Source organism: Falco punctatus (genome assembly GCF_963210335.1).
Source record: "Falco punctatus genome assembly, chromosome: 1".
NCBI lineage: Eukaryota > Metazoa > Chordata > Aves > Falconiformes > Falconidae > Falco > Falco punctatus.
Genome location: NC_137580.1, coordinates 6,362,547 through 6,382,900, shown reverse-complemented (window position 1 = coordinate 6,382,900; position 20,354 = coordinate 6,362,547). Strand labels below are relative to the sequence as shown.

At 41.5% G+C, this 20,354-nt stretch overlaps 1 protein-coding gene across 2 annotated transcripts in view; it reads right to left on the bottom strand.

The window, feature by feature from the left end:
• Positions 1-20,354, bottom strand: part of FAT4 (FAT atypical cadherin 4) — a 366,865-nt gene that overhangs the window by 58,524 nt on the left and 287,987 nt on the right. For both annotated transcript variants that reach the window (XM_080373767.1, XM_080373766.1), the window contains 5 exons: positions 17,332-17,463; positions 13,032-13,293; positions 10,172-10,522; positions 5,080-6,002; positions 4,149-4,323 (listed from right to left, as the gene is read on the bottom strand). In XM_080373767.1, coding sequence (XP_080229893.1) covers positions 4,149-4,323; positions 5,080-6,002; positions 10,172-10,522; positions 13,032-13,293; positions 17,332-17,463 — 1,843 coding nt within the window. The remainder of the gene's footprint in view (positions 1-4,148; positions 4,324-5,079; positions 6,003-10,171; positions 10,523-13,031; positions 13,294-17,331; positions 17,464-20,354) is intronic.

Genomic DNA, 20,354 nt, shown 5'->3' with positions numbered 1-20,354 from the left:
GCTGAATATTCCTGGCGATGGACGCTTTGTGTGTCTTAGTAAATCCCCACTGCCCAGAGCGGCAGCCCAGTGTCTGAGACCCAGCGGGAGTTAGAGCAGGGTGGAAGAGCAGAAGCGAGGGAAGAGTGATGATAAAACACGGCTGAAATCAAGAACCTCTGTGCAGACTGTCTTGTGGAAACTGGACATGAAGCAGGCTGCATGACCACAAATCTCTGAGCCCAATGACAGAAAATGGTTTATCAGGCTTTTTCCTCCCCCAGCACAGGGAGAAGACTCTCTGCCGACCAAAGATCTACCCTGAGGACCAGGTGGAGGATTAGCAGGCGAGGCCAAGGAATAGTTGGGCTGGAGCCAGGACGATGCATACATCACAGCTGACTTCTCTGGGCCCGAGGGAAGCTTTTGCTTGGGAAAACATTTTTGCATCAACTGCCCGAATTTCCACCGCTGGTGCCTGTGGTTCCACCAGCCATCCCCACCTGACCTGCCCAGCATGCTTATGAGCATCTCAACTCTTAATAACTCAATAGCTCCTATCACATGCCCAGGACTGAGATTGGGGGTCTGGAAACACACTTCCATCTCATGACAGGGTACCACACCCCATGCAGCCCTGCCAGCTCAGCGCCACGCGGGCTGCTGCTTCGCCATGTCCTAATCCTTCCCCTGCCACAGACAGACTCAGCACATGTGCTGCCAATACATGCTATAAAACCCACGAGGTACTGAGGATGAAATAACCACCATTACCCAAAGCCACTGCCCCTTCTGAGGCCACAGATTGTTTTCAGTACTTTAAGCTGATACCTCTAGATAAAAATAATGAAAAATTAAAAATACTTCTTCCAACTTCTCTGTGCACAGGCTAGCATAACACTGTAAGAACCACAGTCACAAGTCGATGAACTGATAATAAACATAAGACAAGTAAGAAATCCTTGATTATGTATAGGGAGATCAGGAAGATGGCCAAAACCAAATCGGGAATCCATCAGTACTTCTGTCTAAAGGTGCTTTTAAGTATGTGTTGTGTCTGCTTCCTTGAGAGAAAGGAAAGATTTGGCAATGTCTTCTATATGAGCAGGGTATAGTCTTTTAATATTTTAAGCCAGTCAGTGTAGCCTATTAAAACTGAGATGCAGATATGAAGGAAAATGGGAAGCAGGATGGACAGACAGAATTTTGCCCTTAATGTGCTACCCAGACGTTCCCAGAGTTAACTGCATCTGGATGTCTACCACGATTTTTATCTGTAAAAGAAAAACCCAAAAACCTAAATAAGATGCACCATATATGGCAAGACTGTTGCTCGGCCTGCTAAAGACAATCCAAAAGACTGTTTATTACAGCTAATAAAAGCCAAACTCAAAGTGCAAAGTATAATACCTTTGCCTTGATTTATTTTCAAAGATAATATGGATATGGATAATTTCAGACAAATCTGCTTTCTTCAGCATTTTGGCAAGCACTGCTTTCCTACAGAGTTTACTACCTGTGTTATGTGTGTGTTTCTGGTTGAATTCTCTCTACACAAAATCCTTCTTTCTAAGCATTATCAAAAAAATACAAAGACACTCTAAAGGAATAGTTTCATTAGACAAAGAACGGGACACATCTGTCAGAGTTTGTTTTACAAACATTTAGCAGTTGCTCAAGAACATAATATTGAAAACACTTTTCTCACCCGTATCAAGACTGTGTCATTGCCATCTTTCTGCTAGTAGGACCAGAACTACCCAATTTAATGATGCAGGCACTGACTAGCAAAGGTCACTGTTACCATCTGGATATCCATCACACACCCATACTGGTAGCTTTTGTAATATTTTGTAATATTTTCAAAAAATATTTCATTTTAAAAAAATATATTCTTCTTCTGATACACTGCAACTCTTTTAGCAAAGCTTCCTCCCACACATTATTTTTCTAACTCAGCTGCCAAATGTCTACAGAAGTACATGTGCGTTCTATGTATGATAATGTAATTTATAGTAATACAAAATTTGAGATGCAGCTCGACAGAAATCCCAGCATCTGTAACTCGGTCCCTTTGTTCCACATCATTGTGACAAACATGGCTTTTTAAGACATCTCCAATGAATTTATGCCAGTGTTCTTTACCATCTAGACTGCTTAAACTCAGTATGACTAATTCAAATGTAACAGGGATCCCCTAGAATTTCTTAAGTTTGTAATGTATTTAATTTAATTTAATTTAAGTATCTACCATGACTGTGGTCCACATCCTGCTTCCATGAAATCAAGGAAAGTTCTAGCACTGACTTCTACTGAAGCTGGACACTTTCCTGTGATGTTTTTAAGTTTAGATAAATCATGACTAACTTAGTTTTACATGTATTCTCTGATGGCATAAATTTAGACAAGTCTAATCAGAAGATGTTATCTAACATTATTCATCAGGGTGGCTGAAAACTGTACCAAATCACACTAACTGTGGATTAGTCAGACTGTAAACTTAAACACGGTAGAACAGTCAAATTTAGCTTAAAGTTACTACTGAACATCTGCTTCTGAGCACTTTTGCTAGTACCTTTTAACACTGATAGGAGGGAATAATAACTTGTGAGTTAGCTTTATAAGAACACAGCAAATTAAAAACCCCAACAGCTTCAAACAGTGTTTAATCAGCATCGTATCTACATGTTTAAACACAGGAACTAATAAAACATGCTGCTGCTCTTCTCAGCCCCTTAACAACAATAGCCCCATGCACACCCCTGGATTATCTGAAACTCAGGAATTTCCCAACAAATAAATATTTTCTTTTGGTATGGTTGGGTAAATCTCCTGGATTTTGTATTTTTTAGGGACCAGAGTCTAGACAAAGATTGTGCTCTTGTCAAACTCTCAGGATAATGTGTAAACATTATGCTAGGTATGGGGTACAACTGACCTCTTGCTCCCCTCCTTCTTCCAAGAAGGACAATAATTCTTGGTTGCATGACAGCCCTCATCAGTTCAGTCTCTGGGTATTTTGTCTGTAGAGCTAATAAGTTCTGTACAGTCCTAACTGACTCCCGCCAACTTGGACTGGCAGAGTAAAAAGACATGAAGGATCTGCTTTCCCTTACAAATCCAGCCTCAGCTTCTGAAGGAACATAAGGACATTCAAGCCCAAGCAAGTCCAAGTCATAAGTGAGCAGTTTGTGGCTATAGAGTAATGGAAAGCCAGTGGAAAAAATACAAAGCATACAGTATCGCTAGCCAAAGTACAAGACAAATGATACATCAAATCCTAAAATTGTTTCGCAGCTTCAGCTGTGCTCAGACTGTGAAATACCTGAGCGCTGCCGCAATAGGAAAATATAAGTCATAGATACTGTCACTGACACGAGATACTGCACACAATACAGCAGAAAACAAAATTGTATCCACTTGTCAACAAGTTGGGTTTGCTTCTATTTTTATCATCAGAAAGTAAGAACAAGTTCTGCAGTAAATTAAATCCATCAGACTGTAGGGGACCGGAGATCGGTCCAGAATGATGCAGATGTCTCCGTTACTAATATTCATACCAAAATCTGAAACCAAAATTTTGTGCTCGGACACCTCAAGTGAAAGTGTAATTAATCTTCATAACAAGAATTCACGTCCTGTTTAAAACTGAGGGAAGCTGGAATACATTTGGGATTCTGGAGTAAGCATACGACTGGATGCTGAGCAAAGCAGAAAATTAAAACGTTGAAAAGTAAGATTTCAGTAAGATTGACTTAGTAGTCCACAGCTGCTTTCTGGCCATTGAGTGGACCTGTCTGCACATTTCTGATGATAACATTATATTGGGGTTTATTGCCATTTATATTGGTTTTTATTGCCATGCATGAAGCTTTTATGACCTAGGTAGGACCACTTACTACTGCAGGGCAAAAATCAATCTGCCTAGATCAGTAGCGAGTCCTAGTAATACTAGATAACTAGTCATAAGGATAAATCCTGATTTCCAGAAACCAAACTCTCCCTGACATCAGGTAAACCCAGCTCTCCCCTCAGAGATCAAAACCGAAACTAGGGTACCAATCTCTGTCTACTAAAGTTTCAGACCATCATGAAAATACTTTTCTATCCAGAATGCAATGTTTTCAAGTGACGAGATTTCCCCAGAAGAGATCACCTATCTGCTTTACCTGCATCAGCAGCAGTGATCAGCAGCACGTACTGCTCCTTCGTCTCCCGGTCCAGGCTCTGCACCAAGCGCAGCTCCCCGCTGGCCGAGAGAGTAAAGGCTCCTTCTTCATTTCCAGCCACCAGCACGTAAGTAAGCTTGCTGTTTAGGCCCTGATCATCATCCCTTGCCACAACCTAGAAAAGCAGTGCAAACAGGTGGGAACAAATACCAAGAACCGAGGAGTGCAAGGGTCTGCAAAATTTCATTGGGATAGAGGAAATATTCTCTAAGAAAATAAACCAAACGAACAGATCGAATTAATCCAAATGCTAGTATAAATTAGCTGTAGTTGTAAAAAATACTTAACACTGATGATGGAGTTAAATCATAGCTGGAAAATATTAAATAGTTGAATACTTATTTTTCTTAAGTATGAATACAGTAATGAGCGTGTTGGGGCTCAGTGAAGACCACAGATGATCTGGTATAGCCTGAGCTCCGTATCAAAGAAGGCATTGCATGTCCTGCCGCCTGAATCCATTTAGTGCTCTTTCAATGCTTGGCACAGAGCCTCATCCCATGTAGGCAATGATCAGACTGATAGATTTGTTGCCTGAAAGTTGAGACTGAGATGAGAGATACAGCAAACTCTTAAAGTCCCAGCGTAGGAAGATAGGTAGGGAAGACACAAACAATCCTCCACAGCATAACGTAAACTTTTGGTTAAAAAAACCAACAACAACAACAACAAAAAAAACCCAAACCAAAACACCTCACCCCACAAAAGTTAAAACAAGCCAACAACCAGTGGATGTTAGATTACAGCCAAGGGGCAAATTTTCAATTGTTAATTTTGGAGGAAAGACACTATATTATACCTTCACATCATCCACTGAGGCACGCTTATAATGTTAGGAGGAGATATGTATTTATCTGCTGAATGTTCTCACCTGAAGAATAACTTTTGGGAGCATCTCTAAATTCTCAGGGACGTTCACAGAGTAGGGAGAAAGTTCAAACGTGGGGATATAATCATTGACATCCTTCAGAATAATACTGACTGTCGTGGTGTCCGTCCTGGGGCTGCTCCCGCGGTCAGCCGACTGAACAGTCAGTGTATAGGAGGGCTTTTTCTCTCTGTCCAAAGGCTTGGCAACCGTTATCACCCCTGTCACAGAATCTATCCGAAACTCATTACTGGCATCTCCGCTCACAATGGCATAGCGGACCTGCCCGTTTGTACCTTCGTCTCCATCTGTAGCAAACACATGGATTAAATCCGTCCCTGTCAGAGTATCTTCCCGCACCTCGACTTTATAAAGCTTTTGGGCGAAAAGTGGGTTATTGTCATTAATGTCCAGGACTATAACCACCACATCCGTCGACGAGGAAAGGGATGGCTGGCCCTTGTCGGTGGCTACCACAGTCAAGGTGTAGTTGGACACGGCTTCTCTGTCGAGCTCCCCAGTAAGCCTCACTTCACCGTCAATAGTGCCGATGCTGAACTTGTTTCCCAGAGGCCGGAGCAGACTGTATTCAATGTAGCTGTTTGGACCGCTGTCGGGGTCGGTCGCCTGCGCTTTGAACACGATCGTATCTATTGGTGTGTTTTCTGGGACGTAGGTCAGCTTCGGGGAGATAAAGCTGGGAGGGCTGTCGTTCACGTCCAGCAGAATAATTGAAACTTGGGCAGTGCTTGTGTACCTGGAGGCAGGGAGAGGGGCCATATCGTGGACCTGCACGACGAGGCTGTAGAAAGACTGGCTTTCCCGGTCCAAAGGCTGCCTGATGCTCAGCACCCCGCTGTCATCAATGCCGAACTGCCCCGCGCTGTCCCCGGACGCGATGCTGAAGGACAGCTGCGAGTTGGAGCCTGGGGGGGTGGGGGGAGAAGAAAGGTAGAGAACATGACTTCATCCCACTGACCTAAATATAAATATTTCTGGCCTCATTTCCTATGGAAATGAGGACTGTGTGATTGTGCTGCCCATTCAGCCTCCTCATCACCTTTTTTGAATCCATCAGTCAATTTCAGACAAGTTTCACAGTGGAGCAGAAGCCTTTGAAATTATTATTTTCTGACAAGAGTTGAAGAGCAAGAGAGGGAAGGATGTCAGTTGAAGTGGCTGCAGAGGGAATGGCTGGCAGAGCTCCTCTCTGCATTTCATTCAGCAGGAGCTGCACGGTGACAACACGTGCAATTTTTTCCTATCTGCAATGTTAGGGATAAAGGTTTTGGGGGATTTTCCTTCACAAATGAAGACTTGAGTTCTGCTGCTCACTGAACAGCTGTTTTCCTCTGTTCTCCCCAGTTCAACTAACCAACATTATTATTAATGTAATTATTTCCTGAATTCTGCCACATAATTAAAAAAAGCCACAAGAAGAAACTCCCAAGCCTAGCCGGAGCAAGCCAAGAGTGAATACTGGGGAGAGGTATGCTTCCCATATACGGCATGGTATTCCAAAATATCAGATGAACAGCCATCATCTTATGATTGAAACATAACTAGCAATTACGGTCAAGGGAGAGATTCATAATTCTGGTAAGGGAAACGTATTCTGAATCTTGACAAGGCTGTGAAATGGCCTTAAATACGCCATAACAGGAAACAAACGTATGCTGCCACTTCAACTCCAGAGCTCACCCTAAACAACTAAGTCTCGGGAACACCTGACTGAAATGAGTCTTCTCTTGTATATAACTATATCTATATCAATCTTACTCCTTCTCCTATTTTAATTAATTCTGAAAAGTTTTGCTTTCTTGTTTTGGGTCATAAAGACTGTGATCTAGGGTCACTAGGTTAACAGACCGTTCGCTACTAATTTACCCCTCAAACCTGCTTTTTCACGCAAAGAAACCAAGCTGTCTAAGTACCCGACTACTTTGCTGTGCGTTTTGTCATTTTTACTCAGAAGCTCTTTTCTGTCTGAATTGCTCTGATAATAAAATTATTCCTGCGTTAGATTTATTATTCTCTGCTGCTGATTATGCTCAGACTTGGGAACTCTGGTCTTACTTGTCTTTCGCCCAGCAGTTCCTCTAATTGGCATCTTTCCCTCTCTCCTCTTCTTTTATAGGAACTTAATTATAAAATAAATAGAACCAAACATGAAAGACAAAACATTTTAATGCAATTAAAGAAATTAATACATTATATGCCAGATATTGGTGTTTCTACATTACTTTAATCAAGTGAAGCACTTTGAAAGTCTAATGCTCGTCTATTTTTGTTCAAATGTATTTTCAAATGACTAATTATATGGATGAAAGTCTTCTAATTTCAGTAAAGTACTTTCTGTCAATTCAAGATTTTTGTCAATTGACTTTGGAGATGGGTAGGAAATAGATTTTACAGAAGAAAATTACTTTAAAAATACTCTTTTCCCCGCTCCCCAGTGTTTTGTATGGTGGTGGCGGTCCTATAAAATGTGCTGCTCGTTCTTCTTTATCTCACCTCCATATACCTTCTCATTCCTTGTCCTGTATTCTTCTAGGTTTTGGTGCTTCTAATGCTTATATAGACTAAACCGTGAAGCAGAAGAGTTGACTAAGTATCAGTGGAGCCAGGATTGCCAGACAATGAACTATTCTTTTTCAGACACAGCATGCCAAGCTGGCATTGTGCATCTCATCCATTCCCTCTCCCCAGGTTTGCAGCTGAGCATTGGCTTTATTTAATCTGAGGGCCAACCTGATAAAACTCTATGAAGCCACCAATTTAATGATGATTTTTATAGGTGGTTTTTTCCATTTTTATGTATTTATTAATGAGACACCACCACCCCACCCAAATCATCTTACTCCCATCTTCCTTCAGAAGTATGTGCTTTGCCCTGAGATTTTCCCTGTTACTTGACGTGGAAAATATTCAAATCTGAATCTCAAAATGAATACGTTTAAGGAAACAGAGTTCTTTATTGCTTTGTAAATAGACAAGAGCCGTAGCTGATGTTTACTATACATCTGTATAGGAAACTGTCAAAGCTGAGATAAACAGCTACGGTTTCCCAAGGGGTGTGTTGAACAAGAAAATGACAATGGGAGCAGTTTCACTATCACTATGTTTTTGTCTTTTATCAGTGTTTATCCTAAAAGAGGAGGTATACCCTCATTATAAAACAATGTCCTTTCAGAGCTCCTTCAAACTATGGGATCATATAACATAAATAATCAATGAAATTGTATTTGTGTGCATTGAGTGTGTTATCTGTGCAGAGGAGGATAGTACTAGCCATTTCTGTACTCTAGATAAATATAAGACAACACAGGAGAACAAGTTTGGGCTTGAAACAGAAACACCAATAGATCATAACATTTGCTGAAGTTACAGTCCTGTGGGGGAACTCAACCTGGCATGCTCTTGGAATGAAATTTCTGCCCCATTAATTTTAAATCCAGCCTGATAGAAAAGTAAGTGTGCCAGAAAATAAAAAGGCAAGATATCTGACTTGTCATTGCATTGCTCCTCAAATACCCATTTGCTTCCTTGATAATTGAGTGCATGATGAATGTAAAACGATACGTCAGTGCTATGATATAGTTCAAGTCTGCTGCGTGCAGATGGAAATTAATGTATGAGGTGCAAGCGAAAAGGAAAACAGACCCATTATGGTTAAGCGAAATTAACTTCCAAAAATATTTGAAACCAAGCATTGCACCCCTAATAGGAACACCAGAAATAAAAGGGAAGAGAGATTAGACACAAACCCATTTATCTACAGGTCTGAAGGAGCAATCCCTTCCCTGGATAGGCATAATGCAAGCACAAGTTCCTCCTCCAACTTACAGTTAGTCTACTTAAAATCAAAGCTTTAACAAGAGTGGTGAGGAAGGGAGATCCATGCAAGTTATAATTTCTGACTTGTTGGCTTATCTTATGGAATGTCATCTCACTCACTTTCTCAGTTAGATCTCAAAACTACTTGAACAATTTTTACCATGGAAAGTTCTATCCAACAGCACAAAAATTACATTCCCACAAAAATGTTTGAGTTCAACAACTCAGCACTTCCTGAGGAAAAACTGTTCTACAGAATAATCTTAATCAGTTCAGTCACTTTAGGTGCAGAAACTGGGATTCCTCAAAGCGTGTAGGTGCTTTGTGCTTGAAGCACACAGTTCAGTTTTAGACATTTCTATGGGCTTTGCTGAGCTAGTGTCAAGTTGAGAGGAGACAAGGTTGCCTAACATGTCACAAAAATAACCTTCACCTGTAAAGTCACTACGAGCGTTACGAATAATTTTGTATTAAGTCACACTGACTAATGTCTGTGGACACCTAAGAAAATGCAATATGCTATGGAGTCACTTTTATGTATTTTACGGCCATATTCTATAATTAATCTTGCTTGGACATCAACTGTATGGCAAAACAGTTAAGCAAGCTATAAAGATTGTATCTTTTACACTCCAACGCATTAACACCTTCTAGATGCCATAAATAACCCGAAGATTAAAGCTTATTTTAATGAGAAATTTTCCGATGATCTCTGCTAATCATTTTTTACATCTACTATCAATACCCTGTAGACCGCAATTCTCTTCATGATACACTATAAAAGTTACAGTACATTTGAGACTATTGCAGATGACGTCTCATATTGTGAAAATCTTATCTAGAATATATAATAAACTTTAAGAAAAAAAAAAAAAACAAACAAAACAATCTGCAAGAACATTTAAGTCTAATTTCAATGTGCAAAAAAATGCCAGGGGAGAAACCATGGTGTTCAACTGCTGTAACATTCTCTAGGTAAACTACAGCTCCACAACTCATTTCCACAACAGAAGTTAAAAGCAGTATTTGACTATATTTTTGATTTATCACAAATAAAAACAAGGAACAAGCCACCCACTTAAACCTAATGTGAAATATGAGAAAAATAAGTTTATTTACACAACATGCAGTGAATTTAAGCATATGATGGCACCCTAAGAATACCCTTAATTTGCCCGTTCTACTAGGTCTTCTAATGTGTCACTAAGGTGAAATACATATTTATCATCAGAGATGCAGAATATGAGGGAACACCTACCATCATCTGCATCAGTGACACTGCAGTTGAGAATAGCGGATCCTGGAGACAGGTTCTCCATCACAGAAGTGCTATATGAGGTCATGCTGAACACTGGTGGGTTATCGTTGATGTCCAATATATTGAAGTACACTCTGATGGTAGTAAATTGGCCTCCCCCATCTTCTGCACGGACGGTGAGAATGTAATACTGCTGTGCTTCGTAGTCCAGTGCACGAGTCAGGTTGAAGACTCCAGTAACGGGGTTCAGGAAGAAGATACCTTCTTCATCATCTTCACTTACGCTGTATGTGATTTCCCCGTTGACACCAGAGTCGTCATCAGTGGCGAGAATGGCTGCCACTAAGGAACCTGCACAGAAACAGGATAGCAAAATCAAGCACTGGCAACAGGCAGCCCACTGGTGTGGTCAGACCCAGCTCATCATCAAGCTGCTCTGTAGAAGAAGAGGTATCCTTCGGTAAAAATTCAAGCCTGGGTGTTGTATGACTCAATACCATGATAGGTTTTTCAAAGCTGAAAGGAACAGTATTCAGTATGATGTTTCTTTTAAAGGACTACTAAAAAAAAAACCAAAAAACCCCCAGAAATGGTCAGGAATATTTGGCTTTATCTTAACAGGTCCAGATTAGATATCAACTGGGGCAAAAATACCTTTTCTCCTCCTAGGTATTTTCTTTCCATGACTCAAAGAACCCCCCTTCCTCCCCACAGACAAATACGAGTTCTGAAACCTTCTGGGTATTTCTTTCTGAATGCAGAAACCAAAATGTCAGTACAAACCAAATATCCCAGCTCTACTTTTTGAAAAAGTGCCTTCACAGGGTAACTGCGGTTAGAAAACCAGAAACCTTATAGGGGTCCGTTCTTCACTGTTTTCTGAAATTCAACTCTTTGTGAATCTGTGCCATTGTTTTCATTTCTGCAGAGCTGCGTTTGCATGGCTGACCTATCTTAACTAAAGTTTGGAAATGAAGTGTCACTTTTTAGTATTTATAACATTAATTATAATTAAGACCAGGTAATTTCCAAGAAAATTAATCATTTAATTTCATTTTCATGGAACCAGATTAATTACAAGTGCTGCGGCACAGCTAACTATTTTTGAGCAACGTGACAACAAAACCTGCTTATCATCAAAACGGAGAAAAGTGCTACAACTTTAATCCAGCTGAATCTGCTGGTATCTTTTACATCCATTTGATTAGCTCATGCTTTAGCATTTCTGATTGTGCATTAATTGGTGAAGGGTTGTGTGTTAATTGGTGAAGGGGGCCGTCCTGAAGCTGGATGGGATTATCAGCCCTCCAGCCAGTTTGCAGTACGGCAGGGTCAGGGGAGGTCAGCGGAGCGCCTCGCTGAGGGATCGGGGAAGGTACAACTCCCCATCACAGCGGCCAGACTGCAAGGGGAACAGGGATAACCCTCTGGGATAGAAAGCGAAGCCCCAAAGGGGAAAGCCGGCAGCACCTCCCCTCTGGATGAGCCTGCCCGCTGCTCTGGGACCGTGTAGAGGGTATAAGGCACAAGCGTACTCCCACAAATGATTAAAGAAAGGAGCCTCATCTTAACGTGGAGGTAATCACGCTCACTGTTTCCAGTGTTATTCCTGCTAAAACAGAGTGAGGCTCAGGACTCGGAGTGACAAGAGAGACGAGCTTAGCTGGGGATCAGCAACCAAACCATCCCATGCTAAACAGACATCTCCATGACGTCCAGATCAGATTTCTGAGGTGCAGCTGATCGCACTGCGATCCTTTAACACAAAACACCACTGAATTTTGCAGATGTGACTGTGGGACAGAGTGCAAAAGTTGGAAGCATGGGGGTAATCTTGGTTGTCCCAAGCTGAGCCTCCCACGCTTATAAATCAAAGTCCTAATAAAAGCTTGAAAGCTATCACCACGTCATTTCAATCTCCTTTGTTTATTCTTGTTTTAGAACAAGCTTCAAAGATGCTTCAGTTACTAACGCCGTTAGATACTGCTTTCATACTGGCAGTCTGTATAAAATACTGGAAATGTTTTATTGCAAGTAATATTCATTTCCCATCTGGAGGCATATAATATAGCACTGGGTTTGAACACGTTTTTTTGGTCTAAGTATTTTCTAGCTTACAACCTAACTTTTACATATCAAAACACTTTTGCATATGAAACTAGCTTTAAAAGCAGGTTAAAAAAAACCAGCTGAAGAGGTCAATGATCATATTTAGGAACCAGAATTAATTATCTAAGGCTTAGATTTTCTACAAAAACTTTGTCAAAACCAGGAGTCAAAGACAAGATCAAAGAAACACAGTGGTAGGGTTAGTAGCTGAGCACGTGTAGGGAATATTCTTACAGAATCAGTATATTAGCGGCTGCTCAATGGTCACCCATTCTGTGATCCCACACTTGATGAATGAAGTAGTGTAAGTCACATTCACTGGAGACAGCTTACTAAATCAATACTGGCATCACCATTACATCTTCATGACAGGTTATACTGTTTGTATCCTGTAAATCATGCCTCTCCCTACTTTTCTGTTAGCTATTTTTTAAGTAGTTGCACTCAGAGGCTTCCACTGGGATACAGGTGTAATGCCTATTCTGCACCTAGGATTTATTTATTTGAGTGGCAATCATTTCTCTACTTCCCATTGAAAATATATTTGACCTCACTAGTGATACCGATTTCCTAGCAAGCAGGCTTTAGGCATGGCACGATTCCCGGCATTTCCCTGCCCCATCCAATAGCTGCCTTCAGCATCTTCTGCCTCCTGTCCAAGTCAGACAGGTCTGCTACCCCTCCCCCTCAAGTCCCTGTGGATGAGCGAAAAGAAGAAATTCAGCCCATTTTAGGGCCATTTCCTATTCACCTGGAGTGGCATCTTCCGGGATGTCAAAGGAATACACTGGCTTGGAGAATTTGGGAATATGGTCATTCACATCGCTAACAGTGATGTTTATTCTCATGTCTGAGGACTGCAGGCCATCGTCAGCACGAACCAGCAAGGAGTACTTGGAGCGGCGCTCCCGGTCCAGGCGCTTGGTGGCTATCAGATCTCCTGACTCGGGGTCAATGTGGAAGCTATCATCCGCACCGCTGATAATAGTGTATGTGACGAGGGCATTGGCTCCCTAAGTAAAAACAGAAGTGGTCAAATCAAGTTATTTGCCAGGAAAACCACATCATAATTTTCAGTAACACAAGAATTGTTCCAGTAACTGTACTCGGCAAATATTTTTCATAACTGTTTCCTTCAATAAACAGCCTTCTTGTCCACTCCCTTCATTTCTCCAGAATAGACACATACGCATACATTTTTTTATTTATGAGACATGAAATGACAAGATTACTCAGATACTTTTTGCTCCACTGTTCACGAAAGGATCGCATCCAGTCAGTGCCATAAAGCTCTGATACCTGTTTGAATTTCAAGCCAGCATCACTGAGCAGAGCAACATCTTCCCTCTTAACAGGGATCAGCGTTTATTCTTCTTGTTTTATGTTCAAAGGTTAAATTAAATGCCTGGCAGTGAGATCAGCTCTGCCTTTCTCGCTTTCTGGAGGCAGGATGGAGGGAAGAGGAGAGGGAGGGATGAAAGGAGGGAGGACCAGGGGCAGCCATGCGGCAGCTCCATCAGCCAGCATGCATGGCAAGAGCTGCAGCTCCTGGGCAGGAGAAACTCATGGGAGCCATGCCTGCAGCAGCCCCTCAAAGGCCAGTTTCTACATGGAAGTACATTTACCCCTGTAAATAAACAGCCCCGAAGTGAAAAATCATGTGTCATTAAAATCACAGTTATGATCTCTTGGGTTGCGCTGGAAGTCAAAAGCATTTGCTTTTGAGTCAAAGTATCTCATTTGTCCTTGGAAAAAATGGTTTCATATGGACTTTGCACATTTCTGTTAAAAAAGAAAATTAAGGAAAATAAACGTTATGTAGAAAACTGATCACTTCCCCCCACTTAAAGGTTGAATTTAAAACTTAGGAAAAAAAATATGGAAGCTTCCATCCAAAAAATATTGACACAGTGCATTTTGCCTCAGCCCTGCCCTGTCACAAACCACAAGAAGTCCCCTGCATCCAGTCTGCATCATTGACTATTAACAAGAAAACTGATCAACCTTACTACAGCTCTTAGCTCTGAGGAGGACTGAGGTCTCCTAGAAAAAGGGATGCTACTTGAGCTCCCTATTCATCCACCTCCTGGGGACGGGTTGTGCAGGGACTGCTGCACCCAGAGGGTGGTCCAAGGGATAGAGGCACGCAGCACCAGCTTGGGTGACATCTCCCCCAAAAGCCAGTACTCAGCTCTAAATTTTGCTTCTGAATTTATTTTTATATTATTATCAAAATTTAGCAGACCAACTTTGGTTGTTAAGGGAAAACAGAGAGAGACCTAACATCCTGGAGTCACGTCCTTCTTTTTCCAAGGCAGGCTGAGGGGCACCGAAGGTTTGGTACCTGCCAACATCAGACACATGTGCCTACATCCCCACACGCTGACTGTGCCCGCGGTGTGTTTTGGTGGGTGAGCAGGTATTTACCGTGCCCTGCCCTGGTGCCAGGGCAGAGCTCAGGTTCCACAGCTGAACCCTGCTGCTGGCACACAAGTAGCACTTCTGCAGTGAACAACAGATCAAAGAGATCAGGGAGATAGAAATTCTATCGCTGTTTCAAACACTCTTGCCTAAAAAAGCAAATTAACAGAGATAAACACCTGCTCATATTTGTGAGATGAGAGACAAGCTTTAGTTACCTGACCTTATGAGAGTGCCTCGTGCCAAACTTTTTCTCTGGGGTGTTGTTTCAAAGAGTTGGACTGAGCTAACTGATAAAATGAAATTTAGAAAGAAAACAAGGTTCTACAGGTGCACAGCCCTGAAGAGCAGCATGCAGTGCTTCAGCATACACAGCATCTGTGTGTTCAGGTGTACCTGGGGGAGGTCACACACTTCCCCCTAATTGTGTGGCTCAGCAAAAACATCTGATGAGAATTTAAGATTTCAGAGATGACCATATTCATCACTGCTTGCTTGAGTAGCCGGTGTCCTCCCAATAGAGCAGCTAAAACTACAGCCAGGCATGATACTGCTTTAATCAAAGTTGTAACTTTGGGTGATTTAGGTGAGAGGCAGAACGAGATACAGATAAGTAAAACTCACTAAAAAGCTGTATAGAAATTTCCCACCAACAACTGACTTTAAAAAGTTGCAAAGTGCTAGAAGCTGTTGCAATTGTTAAAGTGACCACTTAGCACCTAAAGAATGGCTTTACGTCTTTTCTCAGATCTCTGTGATGTCCATATTGTAACAGACAAGGGCTTGAAATTTGCTGCCTTCACCGTACTATTTTAAAGCATTTACAAGAGGGATTCTTGTACACCTCTGTTCTGTCACTTACCCTACTGAAGCTAAAACTGTGATTCTGAGAGCATCTGTGCACGCAGCAAAGGCAGCATGTCATTTTACTGAGCTGCATATATGGGTTGTGTGTGTGCAAAGAAAGAAGCCAGAAAAATGTAACCTCGCATGAATATTATATGTAAAACAAGGAGAGCTCACCGTGCCCTCAAAAAGGAGGGGGGAGAAGTATTGCGACCCTAAACTGCACTGCTAAAAACCCTCAGACTCTTTGTAAAGGGTTTGGGTTACAAATGTTCTGGTAGGGAAATTGAAATCATCCTTTTTTATAAAAAGATTGAGTGATTTCTGTCTAAGGTAACAAATCTATTCCCACTGGATGGAGTGCTTCAGAACGGATAACATATTAGGTGCAGTTTAGGAATGGTCAAAAGAGGCTGAAGCATAATATATCGTTAACATCTTAGACATCTGTTTGCCATATCACAGCAGAGAGTGGTTGTTCAGTATTTACTTCTTCCTAATCTGAAGACGAACAGCTAGAATTTTTGTTACAGATATGCACGTTTCCAAAATTCTATTTTTCGTCTGTGTGTCAGGCTGCTACCAGAAAATAAAGGGAAGAACAAAAAGTTCATGATCACATTCATACCATTCCTGGGGGTGTTCCAGTGGTTCCCTCTGCAGTAGTAAGATTAAGTACGTCGATTAAAAGTCACAGGACGACTAACCAAGCTAACACAAAAAAGACCAGAAATAAAATTCTCCTGAGGAGGTTAAATTACCTTATTATTTGAATGCAAGGATTGCTCGTTGTCAAATGTAACCCTATATTTTAGTGACAACACAACTTCTCTGAATGCTTATATTGACTTTTTAGGCTTTTCCCCAGTGGAAAGAATCAGTTCAGGTGAATGAAACAATATGATAAACATTCTCATAACTTACTTTCCAAAACAAATGCATACATCAAATTATATGTAGATATATTTGCCTAACACGTACAACAAGACTGCAATATCCCTCATGAAGTGACTCCCAACTGTTTAATGTCAGTTGCTCAAAGCCTTTTGCTAGTTTCTTAATAGATCCTTAGTTGCAGCGTCCTCGCAGTAATGAATCTAAGCAGGTAAAACTATTTTGCAAACAGGTTCATGTACAGAGCATGTATTCCAGCATTGTTTCTTCTCCCCCTCTTTTTGGTGAAGACCTTCTTTAAGAAAGGATAAAATTGGTAATAAGTACAGCCAAAGGGCAATTAGGCACCGTCAGAAGTTTTCTTGTTCTCCAAGGCTCGTCTCACGTTAATTCCATTGGACACCTTGAAACTGGGCTCAACTACAACATCTCTGCTTCAAAGTTAGTTTAGAACTCAAGCTGTGCCTTAAATTAAATGTCAATAAATCTTTATCACAAGCTGGGCAGTCCAGCACCTTCACCAAGTCACAAGGTATGGCGTAAGATGAGACTGATAACAAGACCACCTAAAACCAAAATGTGGGCAAATTTTTGCACTTAGCAGAACCGCTCATTAAAAGATGTAAGGAAAATATTAACTCATTATATACAAAGCAGCGAGCAGCATTCAAGTAATAGAGTATTTGTCTCACTTGCTCGTGTGTGTGCACCTCTTGTGACTCCATGATGACAAACACAGTTTTGTAAAAGGGCCAAATGCAGTTTAAAGCAGGACCACAGTGATTCCCAAGGCCAAGTTCTCATGGAAGGAGCAAGGGAATTAGTAAAAGCGTCCGTTTCCAGAATAGTTTTTTTAATACAGATATTCAAATAAGAAACCATGCTCCTACCTCATCAGCATCCATGGCTGTCAGCTGCAATATTTTAGACCCATCTCCTATGTTCTCTTCTACGGTCAGATCAAGCATATCTGTGGGGAATACTGGTGGGTTGTCATTGATATCCTGAAGTGTTATTTCCACCTGTAAAAAGCAGGAATCAGAAAAAGTTGCGTGAGCGCCGAGTTAGACACTGATTGGACCTGAATGTTACAAATCGCATAATTTTGAAAGAAATCAGGTAAATTGTTCTTAATCACACAAATTAGAACATTCCCAAATCACACCACCAATAAGAATAGCCCCTGCGGATATTAAAATTCCACATTGTTATAAAATACTCATAGGCAAGCCTCTAACATAAATAAAGTTAATTTGACTTGTTGATAGCAACTGATTTTAAATGGTCCTAGTCTAGTTTATATTGGAAAAGATCCACTGATAGACTGTCATTGTAATCCTCAAAGTCGGCCCCTGGAGGACAGCTGCCAAGTCCCGGAGCAGGAGATCGTTCAACCATTAAATGCTGCCTGACACAAAGATGAGGTGGTGTAAAATTCTCTCTGAAATGTTTATATATTGGCAACTTCCCGTTCCAAGGGGGGAAAAAACACCCTTGCACTTTAAGTTTTTTTAACAAAAATAATCTCGTTTTACTCTCTCTCTCTCTAAGCTCTCCTCTAATTGCAAACATTAAACGTTACTTTAGAAGCGCCCACTAGCATCTACTCTCCTTGCCTACACACACGTAGACAAATGTTCTTTTTACGTGCAATATTTGTATGCTTTTCCAAGCAGTAATGACAGCTCCTGAAGGGTTGTTGTGTGTTCTTTATTTCTAGTTTTACATAAGCAAAATTGCTGCCCTGCTGACGCTAATTCAAAAAGCCTCAGAGCTCCATTTTCCCTCGTCACCAGGTATGACATGTAATATTCCAAAAAAGAAAGAAGGAAAGAGAGGACACAGCTGGTTTACATTTATTGGGGGGAAAAAAGGCTTGTTTTGGACCCAAAATATTAAATGGCCACCAAACTCTGAAGACCCGCTAAATGAGAAAGCAGAGTAGCTGAAGGAAGTCTGTCTTCGTTGCTCATCGAGGAATAGAGAAGGGCAGATGGGGCTGTTGCACAGGGAGGCAAAGCTATGGAAGATACCTAGACTGACTGACAACATATTATTTATACTACGGTACCTGCCATGTCATTACCCACAAGGAATCTATCTCCCTGCACTTTGTCGAAAATATACAGGTTAGGCTGCTCCGGCTATAATCGGCACAGATATTTCTGGCCATCTGAAGTCTACGATTTCTACTATTTCTAGTCGCCTGCCATAATATTTTCTTGCTTCTTTCTATTTTCATACAGACCACCAATTGGCAAGTCACTCTGGCTTGATGACCAGGATGATCCCAAAGATAAGCACTTGGTGACAGAGGCTTGGCTGTGCCCACAGAACAACCTAGTCACCCGGGCTCACCTGCTGCATCTTTCCCTGAGCCCTCAGCGGCTGCACCCCAGGGTCATGGGTCTCTAGGTGCTTCCTGAGACCACGTCCTGAATGATGCTCCATCGCTCCTTCCTCCCAAAGGCAACTGTTTGAGAAAGGCTAACGTTGCCACCAGTGCCAGGCTTCGTGATGGAACAGATCTGGCGTGTTGTGCTACTGTCCTCCATCAAAGACCCCAAACCTATAAATTGCTGTAGACATGTAAGTACTCTGCGAGTATACTTGATTCCATCACACCCATCTCTTCTGTTGCAGAGGATGTTTCTAATGCAGAGAAGGCTGCGAGGAGCTCGGCTCTTTCCCTGATAAGCATTTTTCCTCCAAGAGGATTTCTTCAGAGGGTGGAGAGATCTAGACCATTGTCAACACCTTATGGCTACGTTGGTCCCTGGGCATTATATATGCCACACAGGGAGACACCTTCCACCTGGTGCCATCCTCAGCCACCTCAAGTAAGCAAGCTTTATTCTCCCCTCCACCCCGCCCCCCCATTTTGTGTTCAGTATTTATGCCCACAGTGGGTTACTGTTACCATCACCCTGCCAGAACTTTTCCACAGCATTAGAGAGAACTAAAGTGTTTTTAAAAGCAGAGGAAAGATTACATTCATATTATAGATATATCTGCTGGAAGTGCAGACAAAACCCTGGTCCTATAGGCTTTACATGACCTTTCACAAGCGGCCATTATTTCTTTATACCGTATTTAATTCCTTTGACCGTTCACAAATGGTACACAAAACACTTTACGGCCTGAGACAGATTTATCATTAAATTTAAATCCCTGACAACAGGAGCACAAGAAGAGCTGACCGGAGCACCACAGGCAATGCTTCGACAACTAACAAACACAACAGACACAAACTTTCAGGGAATAAACCAGCCTAGGTCGGTTTTCATGGCGACTGCTGCATCTGGGCGACAATTAATCACAGAAACGGGAGAGACGCTATTCTTGCCAGGCGGGTCCTGCCCCACGACCTGGCACAGCAAACCGCGTATGCTCTTCTGCTCAAGGTATAGCATTTCCCCAGATACGGTTTCAAGGTAAAGCAGCTGCACAGCTCTGCAATTTATTTATTGGTACCATATATGTCACGCACAGCTAATGTTTCAGCTGCAGGTGACATTTCACCACCAGAACTCATTTTCGTGATGAGAGATTGCCTTTTGTAAGAATCCTATGAAAAATATATGACAACTTCTGGGGGGTTGGGTTAGGAGCTGTGTATTGCCTACAGCTTGCATAATGTAAAATAATCAGAATCCAAGAATACAGATGGCTAAGGGTTGCAGGACAAAATAAATTAATTATAAAGTCAGATTCCCAAGAACTGACAAAAAAAAAAATAAAGAAAGTAATTTTATCCTTAAAATTCAGCTCACAAGTAAACAAAGACACTGCACTTTATACTGAAGACGTGCTTTAGTTAGTGGTAAAATAAGAAATTCTCAAATAAGGAAGAGAATTTTTTAGAAAGAGACCGCAATATTTTTAAAGAACATTTTCACCATGATTTACTATT